The 23,291-nt window shown below is 41.0% G+C and overlaps 1 protein-coding gene across 1 annotated transcript; it reads left to right on the forward strand.

Moving 5' to 3' along the window:
• The first annotated feature begins 1,168 nt into the window (after nucleotides 1-1,168).
• On the forward strand, nucleotides 1,169-22,090 carry LOC127435640 (tyrosine 3-monooxygenase-like). Its single transcript, XM_051689251.1, has 13 exons — nucleotides 1,169-1,292; nucleotides 2,985-3,188; nucleotides 6,193-6,367; nucleotides 6,458-6,546; nucleotides 6,808-6,875; nucleotides 6,966-7,016; nucleotides 7,347-7,492; nucleotides 12,320-12,455; nucleotides 13,544-13,613; nucleotides 13,703-13,759; nucleotides 13,849-13,944; nucleotides 14,032-14,165; nucleotides 20,948-22,090. Exons 1-13 carry the CDS (start codon nucleotides 1,209-1,211, stop codon nucleotides 21,105-21,107), a joined length of 1,470 nt encoding a protein of 489 aa, XP_051545211.1. The 5' UTR covers nucleotides 1,169-1,208; the 3' UTR covers nucleotides 21,108-22,090.
• The last annotated feature ends 1,201 nt before the right edge of the window (nucleotides 22,091-23,291 follow it).

A 23,291-nucleotide genomic window follows, 5' to 3' on the forward strand; every position in this document is an offset into this window, starting at 1 on the left:
AGTAAACTGTGTATCATGAAAGCAGTACGAGCCAAACAATTATATTTACAACATTCACTGTAATAATTTGGAATAAAATACATTTTACACTCAATACGCATTTAAATTCATGTGTGGAAAATAAGAACATGAAGACCGGCGTGAGTGTCAATTAAAATGAATCTGTCCATTTTTTTTTTTGGGATAGTGAGTCTTTTGTTAAAAGGTCAAGTTTTTGTTCAAACAAATCCAACAGATTAATCCAGCTGTGACAGAGCCAACTCCACAATATTATACAGCCTAATTATGTTCAGTTTATGTATTATAAATGGCAGAGAATTTGTATTCAGCATGGCAGATTACTTAAGCATGTCACATTACATCAAGGTGAGACCATCAGGGGTGGCCAGGTGATGTTTCAGGGTCTTGGCTGCTAAAACAAAGGTTAAAGGTTTAATCCTAAATAGTGGGTGACACATAATCCAGTTCTGGTATCATTGTGCCCTTGAGCACATTTTGCTCACTGTCATTGCAATTGGTGTATGTGACTTTACATCAAAAAGCTTCCACTAAATGTCAAGCATCTAATGCTTTCATTGAAGATCAGTGGTTTTTAAGGATGAGTTTGCCTTAATATATATATATATATATATATTTCACTGAATTGTTAAAAGCTACATAATTATTTATTTTACAGAATTTTAAACACAGTAAAATAATAACTTAGATTTCTGTGGATTTTAGCTGGCAAGTCTCTTTTTGCCAAAAAGACAATAAATAAATAAATAAAAGTCACATTTAAGTATAATAAAATATTTATATTGTAGTTTATTTTTCATTAGGCTATTTAATGAAGCAGCAAACTAACAGTTACATTTTAAGTTATGTGAATCAGTGATATTCAAATTAAATTAATAAAAAATTAGATTATTTGTAAGGCTAAAGCAGGTTGTGTAACGCTCATACATCAATAAGTGGAAAATGAAAAAATAATGTAAACATGTAAACAGACAGTTACGTACAGTGATGTGAAGTATCAAATTATGAAGAATGCGGCGCAAGAGGCTTCAAGATGTTCAACGACGGAGAAGGAGGGGGTCAGTTTGACGTCAGTAAGGAAGAATATACCTCTATAAATAAGCGAAAAAGAAGGCTACAGGTTGAAGAAAGTGTCCAGCAGTCCCACGAGAGCACAATATTATACTGTTTCGCGGGCTAATAACTTGAATATGCCGAATTCAAACAGCTCCACATCTTCCACAAAGAGCATCAGAAGAGCCGCGTCTGAACTCGAGCGCTCCGATTCTATTACGGTAAGAATAGTTTTTTTTTAAATCTACATTATTCACTTCTTATAACTATCTATCTTCCGAAAAGAGAGAGAGAGATTAATTAGGCTAATAAATACAGATGCATAGCCTAAATACAGTTGCTTCAAAAAGTAGTTGGATAATTGAGCCACTCTTATAAATGAATGTCATTTAACAACTTTAGAAAGCAAAATATATAATCAAGTGGCATTTAGTTAAAAAAGTTAAAGTACTGTTGAAAATAAAGACAAAGGGAATTTGGATAGGCTGGTTTGGTGGGCATCTGGGGGAATCTGATTTAAGGACCAGTCAGTTAAAAGTTTAAAAAAAGTTAGTCCTAAGAAAATTACTAGTATAATTTATATATATATATATATATATATATATATACACACACACACAGTACTGTGCAAAAGTCTTAGGCACATAAGATGTTTCACATAAGCATTTGTCTTAAGATGGTTATTTATATTTTCATCTTTAGTGTGTCAATAGGAAATATAAATGTTAGACTCCCAAACATTTCTTTTGCAAATAGAAAAGATTAGAATAGAAGAACAGGGAGCCCTGCAACAGATGTCATAGCCCTCACAAAGCCCCCACTGAACATCGAGCCTGTCTGAGATTACATAAAGAGACAGAAGCAATTGAGACAGCCTAAATAGATAGAAGAACTGTGGCAAATTCTTCAAGAAGCTTGGAACATCCTATCTGCCAACAACCAAGAAAAACTGTGTCCAGGTGTACCTAGGAGAATTGGTGCTGTTTTAAAGGCAGATGTGGTCACACTGAATATTGATTTAGTCTTTTTTATGTTTACTGGACTTTGTATGACATTAAGTGATAAATGAAAAATATTTATGTCACTATTTTTGAAGACATCCTCACTATGCAACATTTTTCACAAGTGCCTAAAACTTTTGCACAGTACTGTTTATATATCAGCTGAATGGAGTATATATATATATATATATATATATATATATATATATATATATATATATATATATATATATATATATATATATACACAAAATTTTGCATATATTTATTTATTTATTAATGCAATGACATGCAATACACTGACATATGTTAGCCAAAAATGTGCTTCATGTGACAACATCTAAATTAAATGGTTTTCTTTAAGTCAGGAATATTATTTGAAAGGTGATAATTCATCCACTTGCTGGCACTCATTTAAAACACCATTCAGGAACTTTGACTAAACCTACTGCATCCGCGGAAAGGCCAAAACATTCATATATAGCCTATTAAAACAAGTAACAAAAACTACTGTTTTTACTGTGACGTAATTATTTCTTCTCGAATATTATTGATTATGTTTACCCTATATATGAGACGCACCTGTCTTTCTTTGTTGATGCATTGCGTAAAAATGAAACCACATTAGGACTCGCCATTTACGCACAGCATTACGCGGTGATGAGTGGACCCAAACGCTTTGGAAATCACTTTAGAAGTAGCTGAAACAACAGTTTAAGGGCAAATTATTAAGTCTAAGCTATACGACAGGTTTACATAGATTGCACTGAAGTTCTTAAGCGCTTTTGGCGATGTAAATCACCTCCATCTGATGTCCACAGGGTAAGGAGGGCTACATTATTATCCTCAGTCTAGATGCATATACTAATCGAAGCCATCATAATGACTATGTCCGCTCGTCCTTTTAAATAGTCTCAGAAGTTTGTGGGGAGGCGGCAGAGTTTGATCGAGGACGCGCGTAAAGAGCGCGAGGCGGCGGCCGCAGCGGCGGAGGTTGCGGGACTGAGCGAGCAGATCGTGTTCGAGGAGAGCGATGGAAAAGCGTTGCTCAGTCTGTTCTTTTGTCTGAGGAGTTCAAAGAGCCCAGCGCTGTCCCGCACCCTCAAGGTTTTTGAGGTAAGCCTGATGTTTTTATTTATTTATTTATTTATTTTAAAACTTAAGAGCACTTTTAGTATTTATTTATTTATTTATTTATTTATTTATTTATTTATTTATTTTTTGCTTTAAAAATCTCAAACAAATGCTAAATGATTGATAATGGATACTCCTGATTTCAAAATATGTGGGACCAATCATAAATGAGCTTATGGATTCAAATAATACTCTAAGAAGACTCCACTTCATAAACTGACATTCTGAAAAAAAAAAAAAAAACACACAAAAACTTACAAACAAGATTTTTTTTTTTTTTCCATATTTGGATTCTTACTCAATCCTAGTCCTTTAGGATAGCAAATTATGATAAAAATAGCTATCCATTTGTATTCATTTTTTTGTACTTTATTGGTAATGCTTACACTGAAAAAAATGTTCGCAATTGTTACCTTAAGGGTTAATTTCTACCTGATCTAAATCTTAAAATTAGCTTTGTTCTTGTAACCTAATTTATTCATGCTGATTCAGTCAGGGATGGTAAATAATCTTATTTTCTTCAATCAAACCAGTTATTTAGATTGACATGAAACATTTTTACATTAATCAAAAAAAATTTTCAGTATAAACAGTGTGCTTCATGAGGTAATTATTCAAGTCAAACATTTTATTTAGCCCTTACATTCAGGGGTGTTATGCCAAACATTATTGCATACCCAGATTGTGTAATAATATATTCTGATGTATTTTGATGTTTATTTTTCCTATATCAAAGAGATGATGTAACAAATATAGAACAGGATTCAGATTCACTGAAATTTCATGAGATGCAACTGGCTGTCAAACACATACTAAGATAAACATAACACATAATCTACACATAAGCTACATATTGAGTCTAAATAGATGCACATGTAGGGCATAGATGTTCAGTAGGACACCCAAATGACAATAGTCATATTATACTGTTCATGTGTTACACTTGCTATAGTTTACTTCCAAGTTGCTTCTTCATCAAATAGCAATGTCAAATGTAAATCAAGTCAATCACTGAAACATTAGTGCCACCTAGAGTAAGAAATAGCATGTATAATTTGTATTGCTGTCAGTACATTAAAATTTTTAATCGCGATTAATCGCATAAATTTTCAAAGTTAATTGTGATTAATCGCAGATTTTGAAAGTACTGAAATTTATATATATATTCCTGTCAAACTGCACTTATTTCCTTCTTAGGAAAGAAAACAAAACAATATGTGACAATATAATGCTTTATTAACATTTTCCAAACAAATCCTTCCACAGTATAAAGACTGAAATGCTCCAATCCATGTAACATTAAAGATGCTGTAAGCTATTTTTTCATGGAAAGGTATGCAAAAAAATGTTCCTACTCTCTGAAAGATATTAATGAAATAAGTGTCCTGAGATATCTCACCGGTCTCTGTGACAGATTTAGATTTTGTAAACAGCAAACAAAAATCATTTTGCATGTTTTCATAGTATTGTAGTTGCAGTGAATTATTGAGGCATAATGTGTTTTTATGCCATGTTGTTCATAACAGTTGTCAGTTGAGAGAGCTATTTTGCAGCTGTTGTTTATAACAACCATTTCTGCTCCCATTAAAGATATGGTATCTTTGGAGTTAGTTTTTTTTGTTTTTTGTTTTTTTTTAAAAGGGGGCGTGGCTAGTCCAACAGCTCAGTCTCGAGGAAATAGAACCGCTGAAACCGCTTACAGCTCCTTTAAACGTTTTACAAAGTCTAAGTGGGAGTTTGACTAATTGAAAGAACTAGTCTCCCCATTGGTTGCATATTCATTGCAATGCGCATTACATTTCTGAAACTCTCATCCTCCACAATATTAATCAGCCAGCAGACTATGACTATCTGATTTGTTACATCAGTCGTGAAGCCGCATTCATGATTTGCATCAGGGTGTCAACGCCAGCTTCAAATACCTCTTTGAACTCCACATGAAAAGCATTTGCAAATGTCTCGTTCTGCATTTTTGTGATAGTTAAGACTTGATGTGCTTCTGTGGCAATTAAATTGTGCCTTATAGAGGCTGCAAAGTACTTGATTTTTCCCATTTGTGCTTGTTTTGTACAACAAATAGCGTTAACAGGTCATTCCACATCATTTGATGACTGACACGGCTGTTGTGTGTGTTTGTGGTGTGTGCGTCGGTGTAATGACTCCGGAAGTACACATCGCAAAGGTTCCGCCCTTCTCCGGCCCCTGTAGGTCTATATGCTGGTTTATGCTTTATTAACGGTACATGCGTTAATCACAATTAAGAATAATTAACGTATTAAACTTTTAAAATTAATTGCATGCATTAACGCGTTAACTTTGACAGCCTTAATAATATGTATGTGCACAATGTGTACACATTACACAATATGTATGTGATTATATTTTTTTTATCCTAAAACAATTATTTATGGAAGCGCAAAAACCCTACAGACACAATTAAATATCTCTGGTCTTTAATGACCCAATACACTTGGTAATTAAGCAGTTGTAATTTATTTATTTTTTAATTATTATTATAATATTATTATTATTATTATTATTATTATATATTTTTTACATTATTCAAAAGAGCAAGGTTGAGGAATACTAAAAATGTGCAGGCAACTCCAAAAAATGGATGAGGTACAGGGGGTGGAACGAGGTCCCGGGTCACTAAAGACCCGAGTTATGCATTAAAGAGGTTATTCTGACTAAACCTGACAAATTAGTTTTTTTATACCAATGAAAGTAATTTTTATGGGTTACATCAAGTAAAATAGATCCTTGAGGTGACAATTGCAGGTTGTTATCATTTTTTCAGTGTAGTCTTTGGTTTGAAATCTAATATATCAGTAAAAAGTCAGTTATTAGTGTACATATAGAAAAATAAATATGGCGAAAAGTATTGAAAGTTGCTACATAAAACTTTTGACTTGTTATTTTAAAGCATTTTTATTTCCCTGAATGTGATTCTGAACAACTGATGTTCACCTATTAAACACCACAGACATTTGAAGCCAAGATCCATCATCTTGAGACCAGACCCACTCGAAAGCCCAAGGATGGTTTGGAAGATCTGGAATATTATGTTCAGTGTGAGGTGCATCTGTCAGATGTAAACACACTGATCAGCTCCCTAAGGAGAAGTGCAGAGGACGTCAAAACCACAAAAGAGGTTAAATGTAAGTCAGTGAAAATGCTGTGTAACTGCTTTTCTTTTCTTTATTTGACAGTAAGTTAAGCTTTGTTTTTGTATCTATGTCTTTATTTAGTTCATTGGTTTCCCATAAAAATAGCTGAACTGGATAAGTGCCATCATCTTGTCACCAAATATGATCCCGATCTGGATCCCGATCATCCAGTAAGTAATGCATTAGTTTCTCCCTAATCTGACTAATAGCAATCTTTTATAGAAGCATGTATTTCTTATTTAACTAGACTCTAATGTCACAACATTTTTAAAGTTCAAAATCTATTTAGCTTCAGACCTCTTTCAAATTCTCACATCTTGTCCAAGATGACAGACAGTCAGAAGAGAGTCGGCTAATACAATTTTATTGACGGTGGTAAGCTAATCCAAATGTTTTAGAACCTTTTTTTTTTTTTTTTTTTTTTTTTGCAGGGCTTCACTGACCCTGTTTACCGAAAGCGAAGGAAGATGATTGGAGACATTGCCTTTAAATACAAACAGTATGTTCTAACAATAATATTTACCTTTGTTTTTCTGGAAATATTGGCACTTCACTGATTTTTTTTTTATTGACTCCTGTCTCTATCCAGCGGTGAGACCATTCCTCGAGTGGAGTACACAGAAGAGGAGATAGGAACATGGTGAGATGATTTCTTTTCCCCAGTTCTGATACAAACACTTAAGAAAGAAATTCATGTGGATTTGGAACAACATGACGGAGTAAATGATGACATAATTATTGTCTTTGAGTAAACTACACTTTTAAGAATAAACCCTTCACCATGGATGGATACATGACTCTGCTCCATGCTCCTGACAAACTCAGTCACTTCAGAGCAGAATAACTGTAGTGCATCATGGTTTTCCTCCACTATAATTCAATTTTTTTCCAGATACATGTCCTATCCCTTTTTGCAACTATATAAGATCTAAGTTCTCAGTTTGTATTTGTGTTTGTTGTGTGCAAGCAGGCGTGAGGTTTACTCAACCCTGAGAGATCTGTACACGACTCACGCCTGTAGTGAACATTTAGAGGCATTCCAATTACTGGAGAAGCACTGTGGCTACAGCCCCGATAACATCCCTCAACTAGAGGACGTATCCCGCTTCCTAAAAGGTACAATAACCAGCATAGAGCATAAGTCAGTGTCAATGTCAAATGTATTTATAGAGCACAGTTTATACAACAGCTGTTGAGCAGTATCGCAGCAGCATTCTGGACCATTTGAAGACAGACCGGAGATGTTAATTCCATAATACAGGGAATTACAGTAGTCTAAACATGACGAGATAAAAGCGTGGATCACGCTTTCAAAATCTATTTGAGAGAAAGGGCTTTACTTTAGCTAAAAGTCTTAAATGAAAAAACTAAACCTGACAACCGAGTTTATCTAATTTAAGATCACTGTCAAATAAAAAGCCCAAATTCTTTACACACGGTTTAGTGTGATAAGCAAGATGTCCTAAATTAAAATCACGGGTAGGAGTGGGACCAAACATAATAATCTCTGTTTTATTTTCATTTAAAGGACATCCATGATTTTATGTCCAAGAACATTATTTTCTGAGCATCTCAGAGGCAGGTAAAAATGGCAACAATACAATTGTCATGCAACTTGTTATTTTTTTAAGTTATTTTTTTTTATTTTCTCCCCTTTTGGAATGTCCAATTCCCAATGTGCTCTAAATCCTCGTGGTGGCATAGTGACTCGCCTCAATCCAGGTGGCAGAGGACAAATCTCAGCTGCCTCCGCGTCTGAGACCATCAACCCACGCATCTTATCACATGGCTTGTTGAGCACGTTACCACAGAGATATAGCACATGTGGAAGCTTCACACCATCCATCGCGGCATCCACACACAACTCACCACGCGCCCCACTGAGAGCGAACCACATTATAGTGATCACAAGGAGGTTACCCCATGTGACTCTACCCTCCCTAGCAACCGGGCGAATTTGGTTGCTTAGGAGACCCGGCTGGAGTCACTCAGCACACCCTGGATTCGAACTAGCAAACTCCAGGGGTGGTAGCCAGCGTCTTTACCACTGAGCTACCCAGGCCCCATGCAACTTGTTATTAATCACAGTTGTTTTGCTGCCGTAAATTCTCTTCATATAGGCAGAAAAATAAGGAGATAACATAATTATTTTATGACTATAGACAGTGTTGGGTGTAATCTGATTCAGACTGATCTCAAGGTGAAATCAGAAACTGTAGATTGACTTTTCTTTAGTTAAATTGGTCTGTGCTTACCGAAATTCAAACACTGCCCCCCAGTGGCCAAAGCGGAAAGTGATGTTTGGCTTATGGGCACGTTCGTGCTCCATTTTACGAGTATAATGTCCACAGAGGGGTGCCAAAAGCGAGTTGTAATGTGAGTTGTTCTCAGCTGTACAGGCTGTAATACAGTGAAGAGGAATACATATTTTATAAACTAAACCCCCAAACCCAAACCCCAAACCTAAACCAAACCATCAGTGGAGTAAAAATGTAATGTTAGATGGAAAAATACAACCTCTGAATTGCGCTCGTCACGATTATGCAAACACGATTCATTCCTGGTTTTGAAGTGGGATCCGAACCTGAGTCTCCTAAGCAGCAGATGCAAAGTGCAGGAGCCGATGCAAAAACGTCTAATAGGAGACGGCACTTGTCAGTGAGTCGGCATAATGTGGCCGATCCTAGGGTACCGGGACTTTTGGAAACAACATGCCGACTTGCCGTGTGATCATGTTGTCGGATTACAAAGTAATTAGTTACTGTCAGGGTTGTGAAGGTTACTTCTGAAATGTATTCCACTACAGATTACAGAATACAGTGCATCCGGAAAGTATTTACAGCGCTTCACTTTTTCCACATTTTGTTATGTTACAGCCTTATTCCAAAATGGATTAAATTCATTATTTTCCTCAAAATTCTACGAACAATACCCCATAATGACAATGTGAAAGAAGTTTCTTTGAAATCTTTGCAAATTTATTAAAAATAAAAAACGAAAAAAATCACATGTACATAAGTATTCACAGCCTTTGCCATGACAATCAAAATTGAGCTCAGGTGCATCTTGTTTCCACTGATCATCCTTGAGGTGTTTCTACAATTTGATTGGAGCGCACCTGTGGTAAATTCAGTTGATTGGACATGATTTGCAAAGGCACACACCTGTCTATATAAGGTCCCACAGTTAACAGTGCATGTCAGAGCACAAACCAAGCCATGAAGTCCAAGGAATTGTCTGTAGACCTCGAGACAGGATTGTATCGAGACACAGATCTGGGGAAGGGTACAGAAAAATTTCTGCAGCACTGAAGGTCCCAATGAGCATAGTGGCCTCCATCATCCGTAAATGGAAGAAGTTTGGAACCACCAGGACTCTTCCTAGAGCTGGCCGCCTGGCCAAACTGAGCGATCGGGGGAGAAGGGCCTTAGTCAGGGAGGTGACCAAGAACCCGATGGTCACTCTAACAGAGCTCCAGCATTTCTCTGTGGAGAGAGGAGAACCTTCCAGAAGAACAACCATCTCTGCAGCACTCCACCAATCAGGCCTGTATGGTAGAGTGGCCAGACGGAAGCCACTCCTCAGTAAAAAGCACATGACAGTCTGCCTGGAGTTTGCCAAAAGGCACCTGAAGGACTCTCAGACCATGAGAAACAAAGATTGAACTCTTTGGCCTGAATGGCAAGCGTCATGTCTGGAGGAAACCAGGCACCGCTCATCACCTGGCCAATACCATCCCTACAGTGAAGCATGGTGGTGGCAGCATCATGCTGTGGGGATGTTTTTCAGCGGCAGGAACTGGGAGACTAGTCAGGATCGAGGGAAAGATGAATGCAGCAATGTACAGAGACATCCTTGATGAAAACCTGTTCCAGAGCACTCTGGACCTCAGACTGGGGCGAAGGTTCATCTTCCAACAGGACAATGACCCTAAGCACACAGCCAAGATAACAAAGGAGTGGCTCCGGGACAACTCTGTGAATGTCCTTGAGTGGCCCAGCCAGAGCCCAGACTTGAACCCGATTGAACATCTCTGGAGAGATCTGAAAATGGCTGTGCACCGACACTCCCCATCCAACCTGATGGAGCTTGCGAGGTCCTGCAAAGAAGAATGGGAGAAACTGCCCCAAAATAGGTGTGCCAAGCTTGTAGCATCATACTCAAAAAGATTTGAGGCTGTAATTGGTGCCAAAGGTGCTTCAACAAAGTATTGAGCAAAGGCTGTGAATACTTATGTACATGTAATTTGTTTCGTTTTTTATTTTTAATAAATTTGCAAAGATTTCAAACAAACTTCTTTCACATTGTCATTATGGGGTATTGTTTGTAGAATTGAGGAAAATAATGAATTTAATCCATTTTGGATAAGGCTGTAACATAACAAAATGTGGAAAAATTGAAGCGCTGAGAATACTTTCCGGTATATATATTGTGAGTACATGCTGTAAAATGTAATTTGTGAAGTATTATTTTAGATCACTCAAGGTCGGTAAGGTAAGGTCAGAAAAACAATGCAAAAATTCTCATCAAGAATAAGATTTTTGCAGTACATCTTTGCCTTAATATCAAAGGTCTTACTAGAAATCCAACAGATACACAACAACTTCTTTTTCTGATCGTATGTGGATTCCTCAATGACGTCATATCCACATTTTCACTCATACCAGTGTGAAAGTGCTCTGTCTGCTCGTATGAATGTAATACATCATAAGAAAGTGTTTCACCGCTATTCAAACGCTCTTCGGATCACATCATTTACACTCACTGAGCAGTTTATTAGGAACACTATGGTCCTAATAAAGTGCCCAATGTGGTCTTCTGCTGTTGTAGCCTATCCGCTTCAAGGTTCAATGTGTTGTACATTCTAAGATGCTATTCTGCTCACTACAATTGTACAGAGTGGTTATCTGAGTTACCGTAGCCTTTCTGTCAGCTCGAACCAGTCTGGCCATTCTGAATTGACCTTTCTCATCAACAAGGTGTTTCCGTCCACAGAACTGCCGCTCACTGGATGTTTTTTGTTTTTGGCACCATTCTGGGTAAACGCTAGAGACTGCTGTGCGTGAAAATCCCAGGAAATCAGCAGTTACTGAAATACTCAAACCAGCCCATCTGGCACCAACAATCACACCACGGTCGAAATCAATGATCAGATCACATTTTTCCCCATTCTGATGGTTGATGTGAACATTACCTGAAGCTCCTGACCCATATCTACATTATTTTATGCATTGCACTGCTACCACATGATTGGCAGTTTAGGTAATCTCATGAATAAGTAGGTGTACAGGTGTTCCTAATAAAGTGCTCAGTGAGTGTATATGAATAAATGTTTTTCAACTAAATATACTAAACGTTAAATGAAAGAAATTACTATAAAATGCAAAGCAATCTTGTCAATAATCAAAATACTTTTTGAATGTAACTGTATGCTGATTACCAACAATTTAAATTGTAACTGTAGTGGAATACAGTTACTAATATTGTGTATTTTAAATATGTAATCCCATAACATGAATTCATTTACTCCCAACCCTGGTTACTGTAACCTAATTCCTAAGTAAAATAAAATAGTGTGACGCATTACATTTTTACGTAATCAGATTACAGTTACTGACTTTCAATTAATTAATCACTTTTAGGTACATTATATTTCCAGACTAATATTATTTATGTGGAATACATTAAAAAAATTAATTACGTTAATATGTAATTTACTACATATTTAATATGTAGTATGTCTGTTTACATTTCTGTGATATCAGAAGGGCCCCACCTAAGGGGTCAGTGTTAGGGTTAGGAGAAAATAGACATTTTGAATTAGTAGAGCAGAAAAACAAAAACTTTTCTGTGATCACTTTTTCTATGAAGCTTTTCTCACATTTCTACCAAAATCCCACTCTCTCCTAACCATTTAAACAATCTCTCTCTCTCTTCATAAAGAGCACACTGGATTTCAGCTGAGGCCGGTGGCAGGTCTCCTCTCGGCACGAGACTTTTTGGCCAGTCTGGCTTTCCGTGTGTTCCAGTGCACGCAATACATACGGCACGCATCCTCTCCCATGCACTCCCCTGAACCGTAAGAGATGCCAAAGCACACATTAGCAACACCCTAGCAACTGCCTAGCAACCACCTAGCAACCACCTAGCAACCACTTAGCCATGCCTTAGCAACCACCCAGAACACTTAAGCAACTGCCTTGAACCACCTTGCAACCACTTAGCCATGCCTTAGCAACCACCCAGAACACTTAAGCAACTACCTTGCAACCACCTTGCAATGCCCTATCGACCACTCAGAACACCCTAGCACCAACTTAGCAATGCCCTAGCAACCACCCAGAACACCCTAGTAACAGCCTACCAACTACAGAACATCACAGAGACATGGGGTGGGCTCTTGGGGTGGTGTACTGAGAACATTGGTGAGACATTGTGGTGTCGAGTTTTGCCACGGCAAGCACCACTCACATATTTTTAGAAAATATACATATCTAGTTATTTATTATCATACAAAAATTATGAATAAAATTGAGATGCACACCTATAGCTAACTAATTTGTACAATTATGTACACAGTACTTTGTCATTTTTTTTGTTTATGTTTCGCTGGCTGATATGGCAGCCGTCTTGGACTTATACAGACTTATACTGACACCTAGTGGTGTGGATGCATCATCAAGTAAATGCATAAGTTTTCAGTTAGTGATTCAGTTGTAGAAATGCACAACTAACTTTCAGCCATGATTAATTTAGAAGCATTAGAAAGTAGAGGTAGATCGATATATCAGTTTTACTGATTAATCAGTGCAGATAGTTGCTTTTTGGAACTATCGGTTATCAGCAAAAATCTATGTCTTTCTAAGTAATTTGTAAAGTGGTATTCTGCTGGCAATCTTAATATGTTTACCATGCTATGACACACTCCATGTAAAATAAAATCATTTTTTTCTAGTCTACTTATATGACTGGATCTCATGTGAGTGTACAGGAACATCATTTTAAACACATTTGTACTATTCATTTCTTTTGTAAAGTTTTATAAGGAAAAAAATACTGACTGAAACTTTAAGCATATGCAAATGTATTAAATTAACATTGTGAAGATGATGATGTGTTATGATACATACAGCACATCACATATCATCCATATGCTTTTCTTTCCAGGGACTGTGTCCATGAACTTCTTGGTCATGTACCTATACTGGCTGATAGAACGTTTGCACAGTTTTCCCAGGTAAAAGACCTAATTTTTACTAACATAATCAGTCCTTGACTTAAGCAGTGTTTAGTACTAAATGCTAAAATCTCTTTTTCCCATCTCAGAGTATTGGCCTGGCCTCTCTTGGAGCCTCTGATGAAGACATTGAGAAATTGTCGACAGTGAGTATAAAGCATCTCATATCTTATCATGCAATCTCCATGTATGAGCTAAATAGCATTGAATGTGATTCTTCCTGTGTGTTTTGAAGCTTTATTGGTTCACAGTGGAGTTTGGATTGTGTAAACAGGCAGGGACAATCAAAGCGTATGGTGCAGGACTGTTGTCTTCTTACGGCGAGCTGGTGGTAGGTGGCAGTCAGTAATTTAAGTAGATTTCAGCCTTGAATTCTTGTCGTATGTCATTAGCATTAGACATTTTTCCATTTCCTCAGCATTCACTTTCAGATGAGCCAGAGAGACGAGAGTTTGACCCGGACACTGTAGCTGTTCAGTCATACCAAGACCAGAATTACCAACCCGTCTATTTTGTGTCCGAAAGCTTCTCCGATGCCACAGATAAACTGAGGTCAGTTGCATCACAAATACTCCATTGCTGAGAGTGCTGTAGGTGTGGCCATCTTATAAAATTCAACCCGGTCTCATAGAATCATGTTACTATGCCTAAATTTTTGCAAAATGATTTTTACATGGCTCGTTGTACGTATTGTGACAGTTTCCTGGTGAAATGAACATTAGAGGTAATAAAGTTAACCGAAAGTGTCATAGAAGCCCCCCTAAAATGATGTATTTGTTTCAGCAAATAGTTGTCTGTCTTACATTTGCTTTTTAAGACACTATCGGTTAGGTTTAAGGTTTAAGGTAGGGAGGTTGATGTCATGTGTATTTTGTTGATTCTTGTATTTCATGTCTTTTATTTTGAAAATTCTAGTTCCTGGTTCATGTCATGTGGTTCCCTAGTCATGTGATTCCTGTTTTCCCTCTATGTTCATGTGTCTTGTTTTCATTGGTTTATTGTTTAATTATCTTTTTCAGAGATCTGTTTGTTCATTGGTTTGTTCTCCCATGTCCATGTATTTAAACCCTCATATTTTCCATCGTCCTTTTTCAAGTATTGTTGATGTAGGTTGGTTCATAGTCATGCCATGTAAAAGTCAAGTTCATGTTTTGTTTTTGTTTCATGTTTATGTTAGGGTTTATTGGATTTCACATTTATTAATAAATTGCACTTGGGTTCTTATCATCATCGTCTTCGTCATCGTCATTGTCAGCAGCCAATTGTTACAGAAATACTTGACCAAACAATGAACCCAGCAATCCAGCTCCTCCACCTTCGTCAGGGGAATCATCCCCTGGAGGACTATGTGGAGGACTTCTGCGCTCTGGCCTGCCGGGTGGACTTCAGTAAGGTTGCCCTCAAAGTCTGTTTCCGATTTGGACTAAATGAGCCTGTCTCCACTTTGATGCCTGGCGGTCGCAGTTCCCTCAGCCTCGCTCAGTATATCAACCTTGCCCTGCAGATCACTGGTTCTACATTCACTGTGGGGGAGGCAGATGCCGAGTCAGAGTTCCATGATATGGCCGCCGAGCCAGAGTTCCACGACATGGCCTCCGAGCCAGCGTTCCACGACATGGCCGCCGAGCCAGCGTTCCACGACATGGCCTCCGAGCCAGCGTTCCACGACATGGCCGCCGAGCCAGCGTTCCACGACATGGCCGCCGAGCCAGCGTTCCACGTCATGGCCGCTGAGCTAGTGCCATCTTTGTCACAGTAATGCCTCAGCCTGCTCCATGCCATGTCACAGCAACATGTCAGCCTGCTCCATGCCATGTCACGGCAACACCTCAGCCTGCTCCATGCCATGTCACAGCAACGCCTAAGCCTGCTCCATGCCACGTCACAGCCATTCCTGAGCCTGCTCCATGCCACGTCACAGCCACGTCTGAGCCTGCTCCATGCCACGTCACAGCCATGCCTGAGCCTGCTCCATGCCAGGTCACAGCCATGCCTGAGCATGCTCCATGCCACGTCACAGCCACGCCTGAGCCTGCTCCATGCCACGTCACAGCCACGCCTGAGTCTGTTCCATGCCATGTCATGGCCACATCTGAGCAGTTAGACCTGGAGATGGTTCCCGCCCTTGTGCCCACCCTTAGTTCTCCTGAGCAGGCAAGGGGACCTTTCAACCCTCTGACCCCGCCTAGACCCTCCAAGCCCTGGACTCCACCTTGGCCTGTCGGTCCTTCGACATTGCCTCAGCTCTGCGTTCTCTTGGCTCCACTGCGGTCCTTCAGCCTGTCGGCTTTGCCAGGGTCCCTTGTCCCTCCGGCTCCTCCTTGGTCTGTCGGTCACCTGGCTCCACCTTGGCTCTCCGATCCTCTGGCTGCGCCTCGTCCCTCCGATCCGTCAGCTCCACCGGGGACCTCCTTCCCTCCGGCTCCACCTTGGTCCTCAGTCCTTGGTCCTTGTTCTCCCATGTCCATGTATTTAAGCCCTCATGTTTTCCATTGTCCTTTGTCAAGTATTGTTGATGTAGATTGGTTCATAGTCACGCCATGTAAAAGTCAAGTTCATGTTTTGTTTTTGTTTCATGTTTATGTTAGGGTTTATTGGATTTCATGTTTATTAATAAATTGCACTTGGGTTCTTATCATCATCATCTTTGTCATCGTCATTGCCAGCAGCCAATTGTTAAATTTGGTTTTGTTGATTTAAAACTCAGTAGAGGGGTGGCATAAAAAACATGTGGGTTTCCCCCACAGTCCAAAAACATGCAGCTTCAGTGAACTGGAAATTCTAAATTGCCTGTAGGTGAGATTTAGAGTGTTTATGTGTATGGACAGTTTCCTTGCCTTTGGCACAAGACAGCTGGGATAGGCTCCAGCACTACCTGTGACCCTACATAGGACAAATGGCTTTAGAAGATGGATGGATGGAAAACTCAGTAGAGCTTCACACAGAGGACATTTCACCATTGAACTACCGCAATACGTGTAATGAATAGCGTAAAGTCATTTTGCTGAAATTTCGCCACAGTTACATCATTTTTATGAGATCAGGTTGATATAATTATTTAGGAATTAATGAAAAACTGAATTAATAAATGAATAAATGAATTTAAATTGCATTACAAAAAAAATGCAACATTTATTTGCGATGATTAAAACACTCCATAAACAAAGAAAATGCTGACTAACTAAACCATCAGGGAACAGAGGTTACGAAAGTAACTAGGACGTTCCCTATCTGTCACTCACTCGATGTTGTGTCGATGTAGTGACACTAGGGGTCCCTATACAAAATGCCACAACTATCTGAACTGTGTTAAGTGAACTGGGAGTAAAGAGCACACGTCTTCACCTCAAGGGAGGGGAAAGGCGCTATGCGCAAGTGGTATACCCGGCTAGCTGTCCTGGGAACTTACCTGCTCATGCCAGCCAATACACGCAACGAAACTGGCTCAACTTGGAGATTGTAGAACTTTGCAAAGGTGATGGGTGTTGCCCAGCCCACTGCTCTGCAGATGTCTGCCAAAGAAGCGCCACTAGGCCAGGGCCCAGGAGGCCGCCACACTCCTGGTAGAGTGGGCTTGTAACCCCACAGGGGGTGGCATATCCTGAGCCTGATATGCCATCACGATGGCGTCAATGACCCAGTGGGTGATCCTCTGTTTGGAGACAGCGTTCCTTTCCACTGTCCACCAAAGCAGACAAAGAGCTGCTTGGAGCTTCTAAGGCTCTGCGTGCGATCCAAATAGATGTGTAAAGCTTGCACCAGACACAGCAATGCCAAGGCTGGGTCTGCCTCCTCCTGTGGCAGCACTTGCAGGTTCACCACCTGATCCCTAAAAGGGGTCGTGGGAACCTTGGGCACATCACATTGGATCACGTGAGAGTAACCTGGACTGAAATCCAGGCACAATTCGCTGACAGAGAACGCCTGCAGGTCCCCTACCCTTTTGATGGAAGTGAGCGCAGTCAGGAGGGCAGTCTTCAAAGAGAGTGCCTTAAGCTCAGCTGACTCCAAGGGCTCAAAGGGAGCTCCCTGTAGACCCTGAAGGACTACAGAGAGGTCCCACGAAGGGACGAGGTGCGGTCAGAAGGGATTCATCCTCCTAGTGCCTCTCAGGAACCTGATGATCAAGTCGTGCTTCCCCAAGAACTTACCATCTACTGCATCGTGATGAGCCGAAATAGCAGCTACATACACCTTCAAGGTGGAGGGGGACAGCCACCCCTCCAGCCTCTCCTGCAGGAAGGAAAGCACCGATCCGACTGTGCATCTCTGGGGGTCTTCGCCTCGGGAAGAACACCACTTAGCGAATAGACGCCACTTCAAGGCATACAGGCGCCTTGTAGAGGGAGCCCTAGCCTGAGTGATCGTGTCTACCACTGCGGGTGGTAGGCCACTTAGGACTTCCACGTCCTGTCCAGGGGCCAGACGTGGAGATTCCAGAGGTCTGGTCACGTGTGCCAGATGGTGCCCCGTCCCTGAGAAAGAAGGTCCTTCCTCAGAGGAATTCGTCAGGTTGGGCTGTCGCAAGGAGCATGAGATCCGAGAACCACATCTGGGTGGGCCAGTAGGTTACTACTAAGATGACCTGCTCCTCGTCCTCCCTGACCTTGCACAGGGTCTGTGCAAGTAGGCTCACTGGGGGAAACGCATATTTGCGTAGTCCAGGGGGCCAGCTGTGTGCCAGCACAACTATACCAATGGGTGCCTCGGTCAGGGCGTACCAAAGGGGGCAGTGGGAGGATTCCCGGGAAGCAAACAGGTCTACCTGTGCTCGACCGAATCGACTCCAAATCAGCTGGACCACTTGAGGGTGGAGTCTCCACTCTCCCCTGAGTGTAACCTGATGTGACAGTGTGTCTGCTGCGGAGTTGAGGTCGCCTGGGATGTGAGTGGCTCGTAGGGACTTGAGGCACTGCTGACTCCAGAGGAGGAGATGGCAGGCGAGTTGTGACATGCAACGAGAGCGTAGACCACCTTGACGGTTGATGTGTGCTACCGTCGCTGTGTTGTCCGTCCTGACCAACACATGCTTGCCCTGGATCAACGGCCGGAACCTCTGCAGGGCGAGCAGTACTGCCAACAACTCTAGGCATTTGATGTGCCAACGCAGTTGATGGGCAGTCCAGGAGCCGGCGGCTGTGTGCCCGTTGCAATTGGCGCCCCAGCCCGTCTCTAGGGGAACCCCTGCTCGTAGAAATGCAAGGTCGGTCCAAGGGCTGAAGAGGCGGCGACAGATCGGCGTGATGGTCACGCAATATGTCCCGCGGTGCCATGCCCATCTTGGGACTCAAGTCTGAAGCCAGTGCTGAAGCGGTCTCATATGCATCAACCCAAGTGGTTTGGCCACCGCTGAGGATGCCATATGACCCAGGAGCCTCTGAAAATGTTTCAGTGGAACCGCTGTCCTCTGTCTGAACACCTTCAGACAGTTCAGCACCGACTGCGTGCTCTCGTTCATGAGGCGCGCTGTCATCAAGACTGAGTCCAACTCCAAACCGAGAAAAGAGATGCTCTGGACCGGGGAGAGCTTGCTCTTTTTCCAGTTGACCTGAAGCCCCAGTCAGCTGAGGTGCCAGAGCACGAGGTCCCTTTGTGCGCACAGCAACTCTCGAGAGTGAGCTAGGATTAGCCAGTCATCGATATAGTTGAGGATGCGGATGCCCACTTCCCTTAGCGGGGCAAGGGCTGCCTCTGCGACCTTCATGAAGATGTGAGGGGACAAGGACAGGCTGAAGGGGAGGACCTTGTACTGGTACGCCTGGCCTTCGAAGGCAAACCGCAGGGAGGGTCTGTGTCGAGGTAAGACCAAGATGTGGCAGTACCTCCAGGTCTACCACCGTGAACCAATCTTGATGCCAGATGCTCGTTAGAGTGCGTTTTTGCATCAGCATCTTGGACGGGAGTCTGATAAAGCCCGGTTCAGTAATCGCAGGTCCAGGATTTGTCGCAACCCACCGCCTTTCTTCGGTACGATGAAGTAAGGGCTGTAGAACCCTTTCTTCATCTTAGCTGGAGGGACAGGCTCTATTGCGCCCTTGCGCAGAAGGGTAGCGATTTCTGCACGCAAAGTAGCGGCATTCTCGCCCTTCACCGAGGTGAAGCGGACGCCACCGAACCTGGGCGGGCGCCTGGCGAACTGAATCACGTAGCCGAGTCGGACTGCCCGAGAGACCGTGTCATGACCTTCATCGTCCGGAGAGCGAGGTCGGTTGCCGAGTGCAGATCCTGCATCAATCCCAGGTCAGAACTACCCTTGTGCAGTTCTTTTAGTGCCTTGGCTTGGTGATCTTGCAGGAAAGCCATGGCATGTAGGGCGGAGACGGCTTGTCCAGCGGCACCGCAGGCCACAGTCGTCAGGAATGATGTAAACCTATAGGCACTGGACTGGAGCTTCGCCTTATCCACCTGGGGGATCAACAAATATCCCCTGGCCATTCCACCATCGAGGGTAGCGAGAGCAGGGGAGCTGAAAGACCGGGACCGGGTAGTAAAAGGTGCCTCCCACGATCTTGTCAGCTCCTCATGCACTTCCAGGAAGAAAGGAACGGGGGCGGGGGCGCCCCGAGCCCAGGAACCAATTGTCGAGCCGCAAGGGTTCAGGGGAGAGTGGAGGGTTCCACTCTAGCCCAAAGCTCGCGGCCACCCGGGAAAGCCCGCAACGTTGCCATAGTCATGTTCTCGCAATGAGGACATGACTCATCCACGAACGCAGTGCCCAGACACGTAAGACAGCGATCGTGGCCGTCAGAAGCGGAGAGATAACGACCGCAACCAGGAATAACACACAAACGGAAAGGCATCTTTAAAAAGACGTTCCGTGTGTGCGCCGCTCTTTTTGTGAATGAAAATATACTCTTTTAGAATATACTCTCTTATTTTCGCTCTGCCGAAGCGCCCAGGGGTGTTCTCTGCTCTCCACGGGTGCAGAGGGGGAGAAGCTGCTGAAATGCACCGTAAATCCAGCAGTTTTGAGGTGCATCTTTGGAGGGAATTGAATTCAGTGCACTGAATACAACCGCTCGGCTCCGAAGAGAAAATCTGAATGAGTGGTTGCATACCAGCTCCTTTCCACTCGCCAATTCTCATTGGCCTTTTTTAAAAAAAACAGAGGTGTTTGAGGCTCCCAAGAGTGACCCCTAGTGTCACTACATCGACACAACGTCAAGTGAGTGACAGATAGGGAAGGATATTTATTACATTTATTTAATCTTTAAATTTACATTTATTTAAATTTACTTAATTTATTCTTAACTGTGTGCAATTACAATTATTTATATAAAACTAATTACAAGTACTGTATGTGTGTATTTGTTTTATTTTATTTTTTTTATCAGAGCATATGTGACCCGCATCAAGAGACCATTTTCCGTGAGGTTTGACCCATACACAAACAGCATAGAAGTGCTGGACAACCCGTTGAAAGTCAAGTTAGGGCTGGAGTCCATTAAAGATGAACTCAAGATACTAACAGATGCCCTGAATGTGCTGGCTTGATTTTGCACCGCGAGGAGTGAATCAGCTGTCTCGTTTCCTTTGTGCTTCATATTTGACAGTTTCGTCTTTATCTTTTGTGTCTACATTCACATCTGCTGTTTCAGATGTTGTTGCTTTTAAAAAGCCGAGTGCGAACCACAAATCCTCACATTGGAACTTGATTCCAAAAACCGTAATGGATCACTCTGTGAAAAAACAGAAATTGTGATTTTTTTTTTAAATAGCACATATGAAGTGTAAATCAAAGTTGTTAAAGATAATGAAGACAAAAGTTTAAGAAGTATCTCTGGGTAAAGTAGTTACTATATTAAATTAATAAAATATGTACAGTATATCATCAAATCTATATTAAAGGTGTTGTAAGCTATTTTGGCTGTTCTAGAATAACCACACCCCCTCTTTCTAAAACCCCACCCTCCAAAGATACCAAATGAGCTTTTTGAGACCGACATTGAGCAGGAGCAGTTGTCAAAAACAACAGCAGCAAAATAGCGCCCTCAACTGACAACTGTTATGAGCAACATGGCTTAAAAATGGCATTAAGCCTCAATAATTCGCTGCAACTACAATAACATGAGAATGTAAAAAATGATTGACAGGCAGAAAGTGTCAGAGACCGTGGCCAGTGGACACATTTTGGTTTGCTGTTTACAGAGTCTAGAGCTGTCACAAAGACCGATGAGATATCTCATTACACTTATTTCATTAATATCTTTCAGGGTGAAAGAAATTTTTTTGCGTACCTTTCCATGAAAAAAATCACTTACAGCACCTTTAACAATATAAAATCTGAATGTAGTAGTATTCCAAATATAATCCTAAAATACATTGATCTGATGTATTCTCTAAATATTTTATTAATATTGAAAATGCCATTATTTATAAAATAACACTGGTCTACTGATTGAAGCCTGTTTATGTTTGTTTCTCCAAAAAAAGAAAAATATGAATGTTAAAATCTCTGTAAATAAAGTTAAAATATACAAAGACTGTGTAGTGCAAACTGAATATTATGTGTTATTAGAAAGACATCAAATTGAGAGCAACATATTTAAACACCTTGTGTTTTTCTGTCTGATGATGTGTTCAAATGACACTTCTGTAGATGTTTAATGGTTTTACAAAACAAATAGATGACTGAAAATGTTATTTTGAAGTGCATCTGCCTGACTGAACCTTTCAAGAACAGCTAGACAGTTTTTATTTAAATAAAACCACCACCAGATGGTAGTCTAAGTATAAATGTGGGTGAGGCTTTTCCACACCAGCAATTCTTGGGTGAGCGCATGTACATTATATGGTTATTGACAGTACAATGATGGGGTCAGGTCATGAGCTTAGAGGTTAGGATTAGGGTTAGGTTAGGATTTTAGGATTTTATGCACAGTTGGTGGGAAAGATCAGCCATTTGAATACTCAACCAACCACAAAATACATCCTGCGAAAGTAGGAAAAAACAATAGTGTCTGAAATTCTGTCATCATTTATTCACCCTGCCTGTGTTCCAAACCTAAACACTTTTTTGTTTTCTTATTCCGTGGAACACAAACAGTTAGGCAATGTTTCCACACAATGAAAGTTAAACGCACATTCTGTATATCCCTATTGGGATCCATGGAAGAAAGAACAACAGGTTTGGTACAACATAAGGGTGAATAAATGATGACAGCATTTAATTTAATGTTTTTTTTTTTTTTATGCCAATGGCAGAGACCGACCTGTACAATGCCTCTTAAAGTGGATAATGATTTGTGCAGTTCTATCCATTATAGTGCATGGCTATGTGACTAAGATGAAAATGCTCCTTACTGAATGGAGTGAATGATTTATCGCAGGGCCCTACAGATCTTTTGGGTTTCCTGCTTCCCTCATCTGATGGATAATAGGAGACAGAAGAAGAGAGGTTTAATGTCTTTATAATGGTGCTTCCAGTAACAGAGTGCATTGATAATTCATGCCAGCAGACCCACCCCCCCCACACCTTTTTTTTTTTGTTGTTTCATTTGGCGCCATTCTTCGTCGTACCAGCAGGCGTGCCATTTCCCCACTAGATTAAACAGGATCCCTGCTTCTCTCCAAGACTTTGTGCTTATTTATCATTGTTTTACATATTACAACGACTTTGCTGAGCAGAAATCATGTTGACATGTCATAATGAAATGTTTACTTCATAATGCACCATTT

The sequence above is a fragment of the Myxocyprinus asiaticus genome, chromosome 46 (genome assembly GCF_019703515.2).
Source record: "Myxocyprinus asiaticus isolate MX2 ecotype Aquarium Trade chromosome 46, UBuf_Myxa_2, whole genome shotgun sequence".
In the NCBI taxonomy this organism is placed as follows: Eukaryota; Metazoa; Chordata; class Actinopteri; order Cypriniformes; family Catostomidae; genus Myxocyprinus; species Myxocyprinus asiaticus.

Bases quoted from the DNA above. Each gene is read 5' to 3' on its own strand.
- LOC127435640 (XM_051689251.1), top strand. From the start codon at position 1,209: ATGCCGAATTCAAACAGCTCCACATCTTCCACAAAGAGCATCAGAAGA. The intron at 7,493-12,319 runs GTACAATAACCA...CTCTTCATAAAG, and splicing joins CGTATCCCGCTTCCTAAAAG to AGCACACTGGATTTCAGCTG. The intron at 12,456-13,543 runs GTAAGAGATGCC...TTTTCTTTCCAG, and splicing joins CCCATGCACTCCCCTGAACC to GGACTGTGTCCATGAACTTC.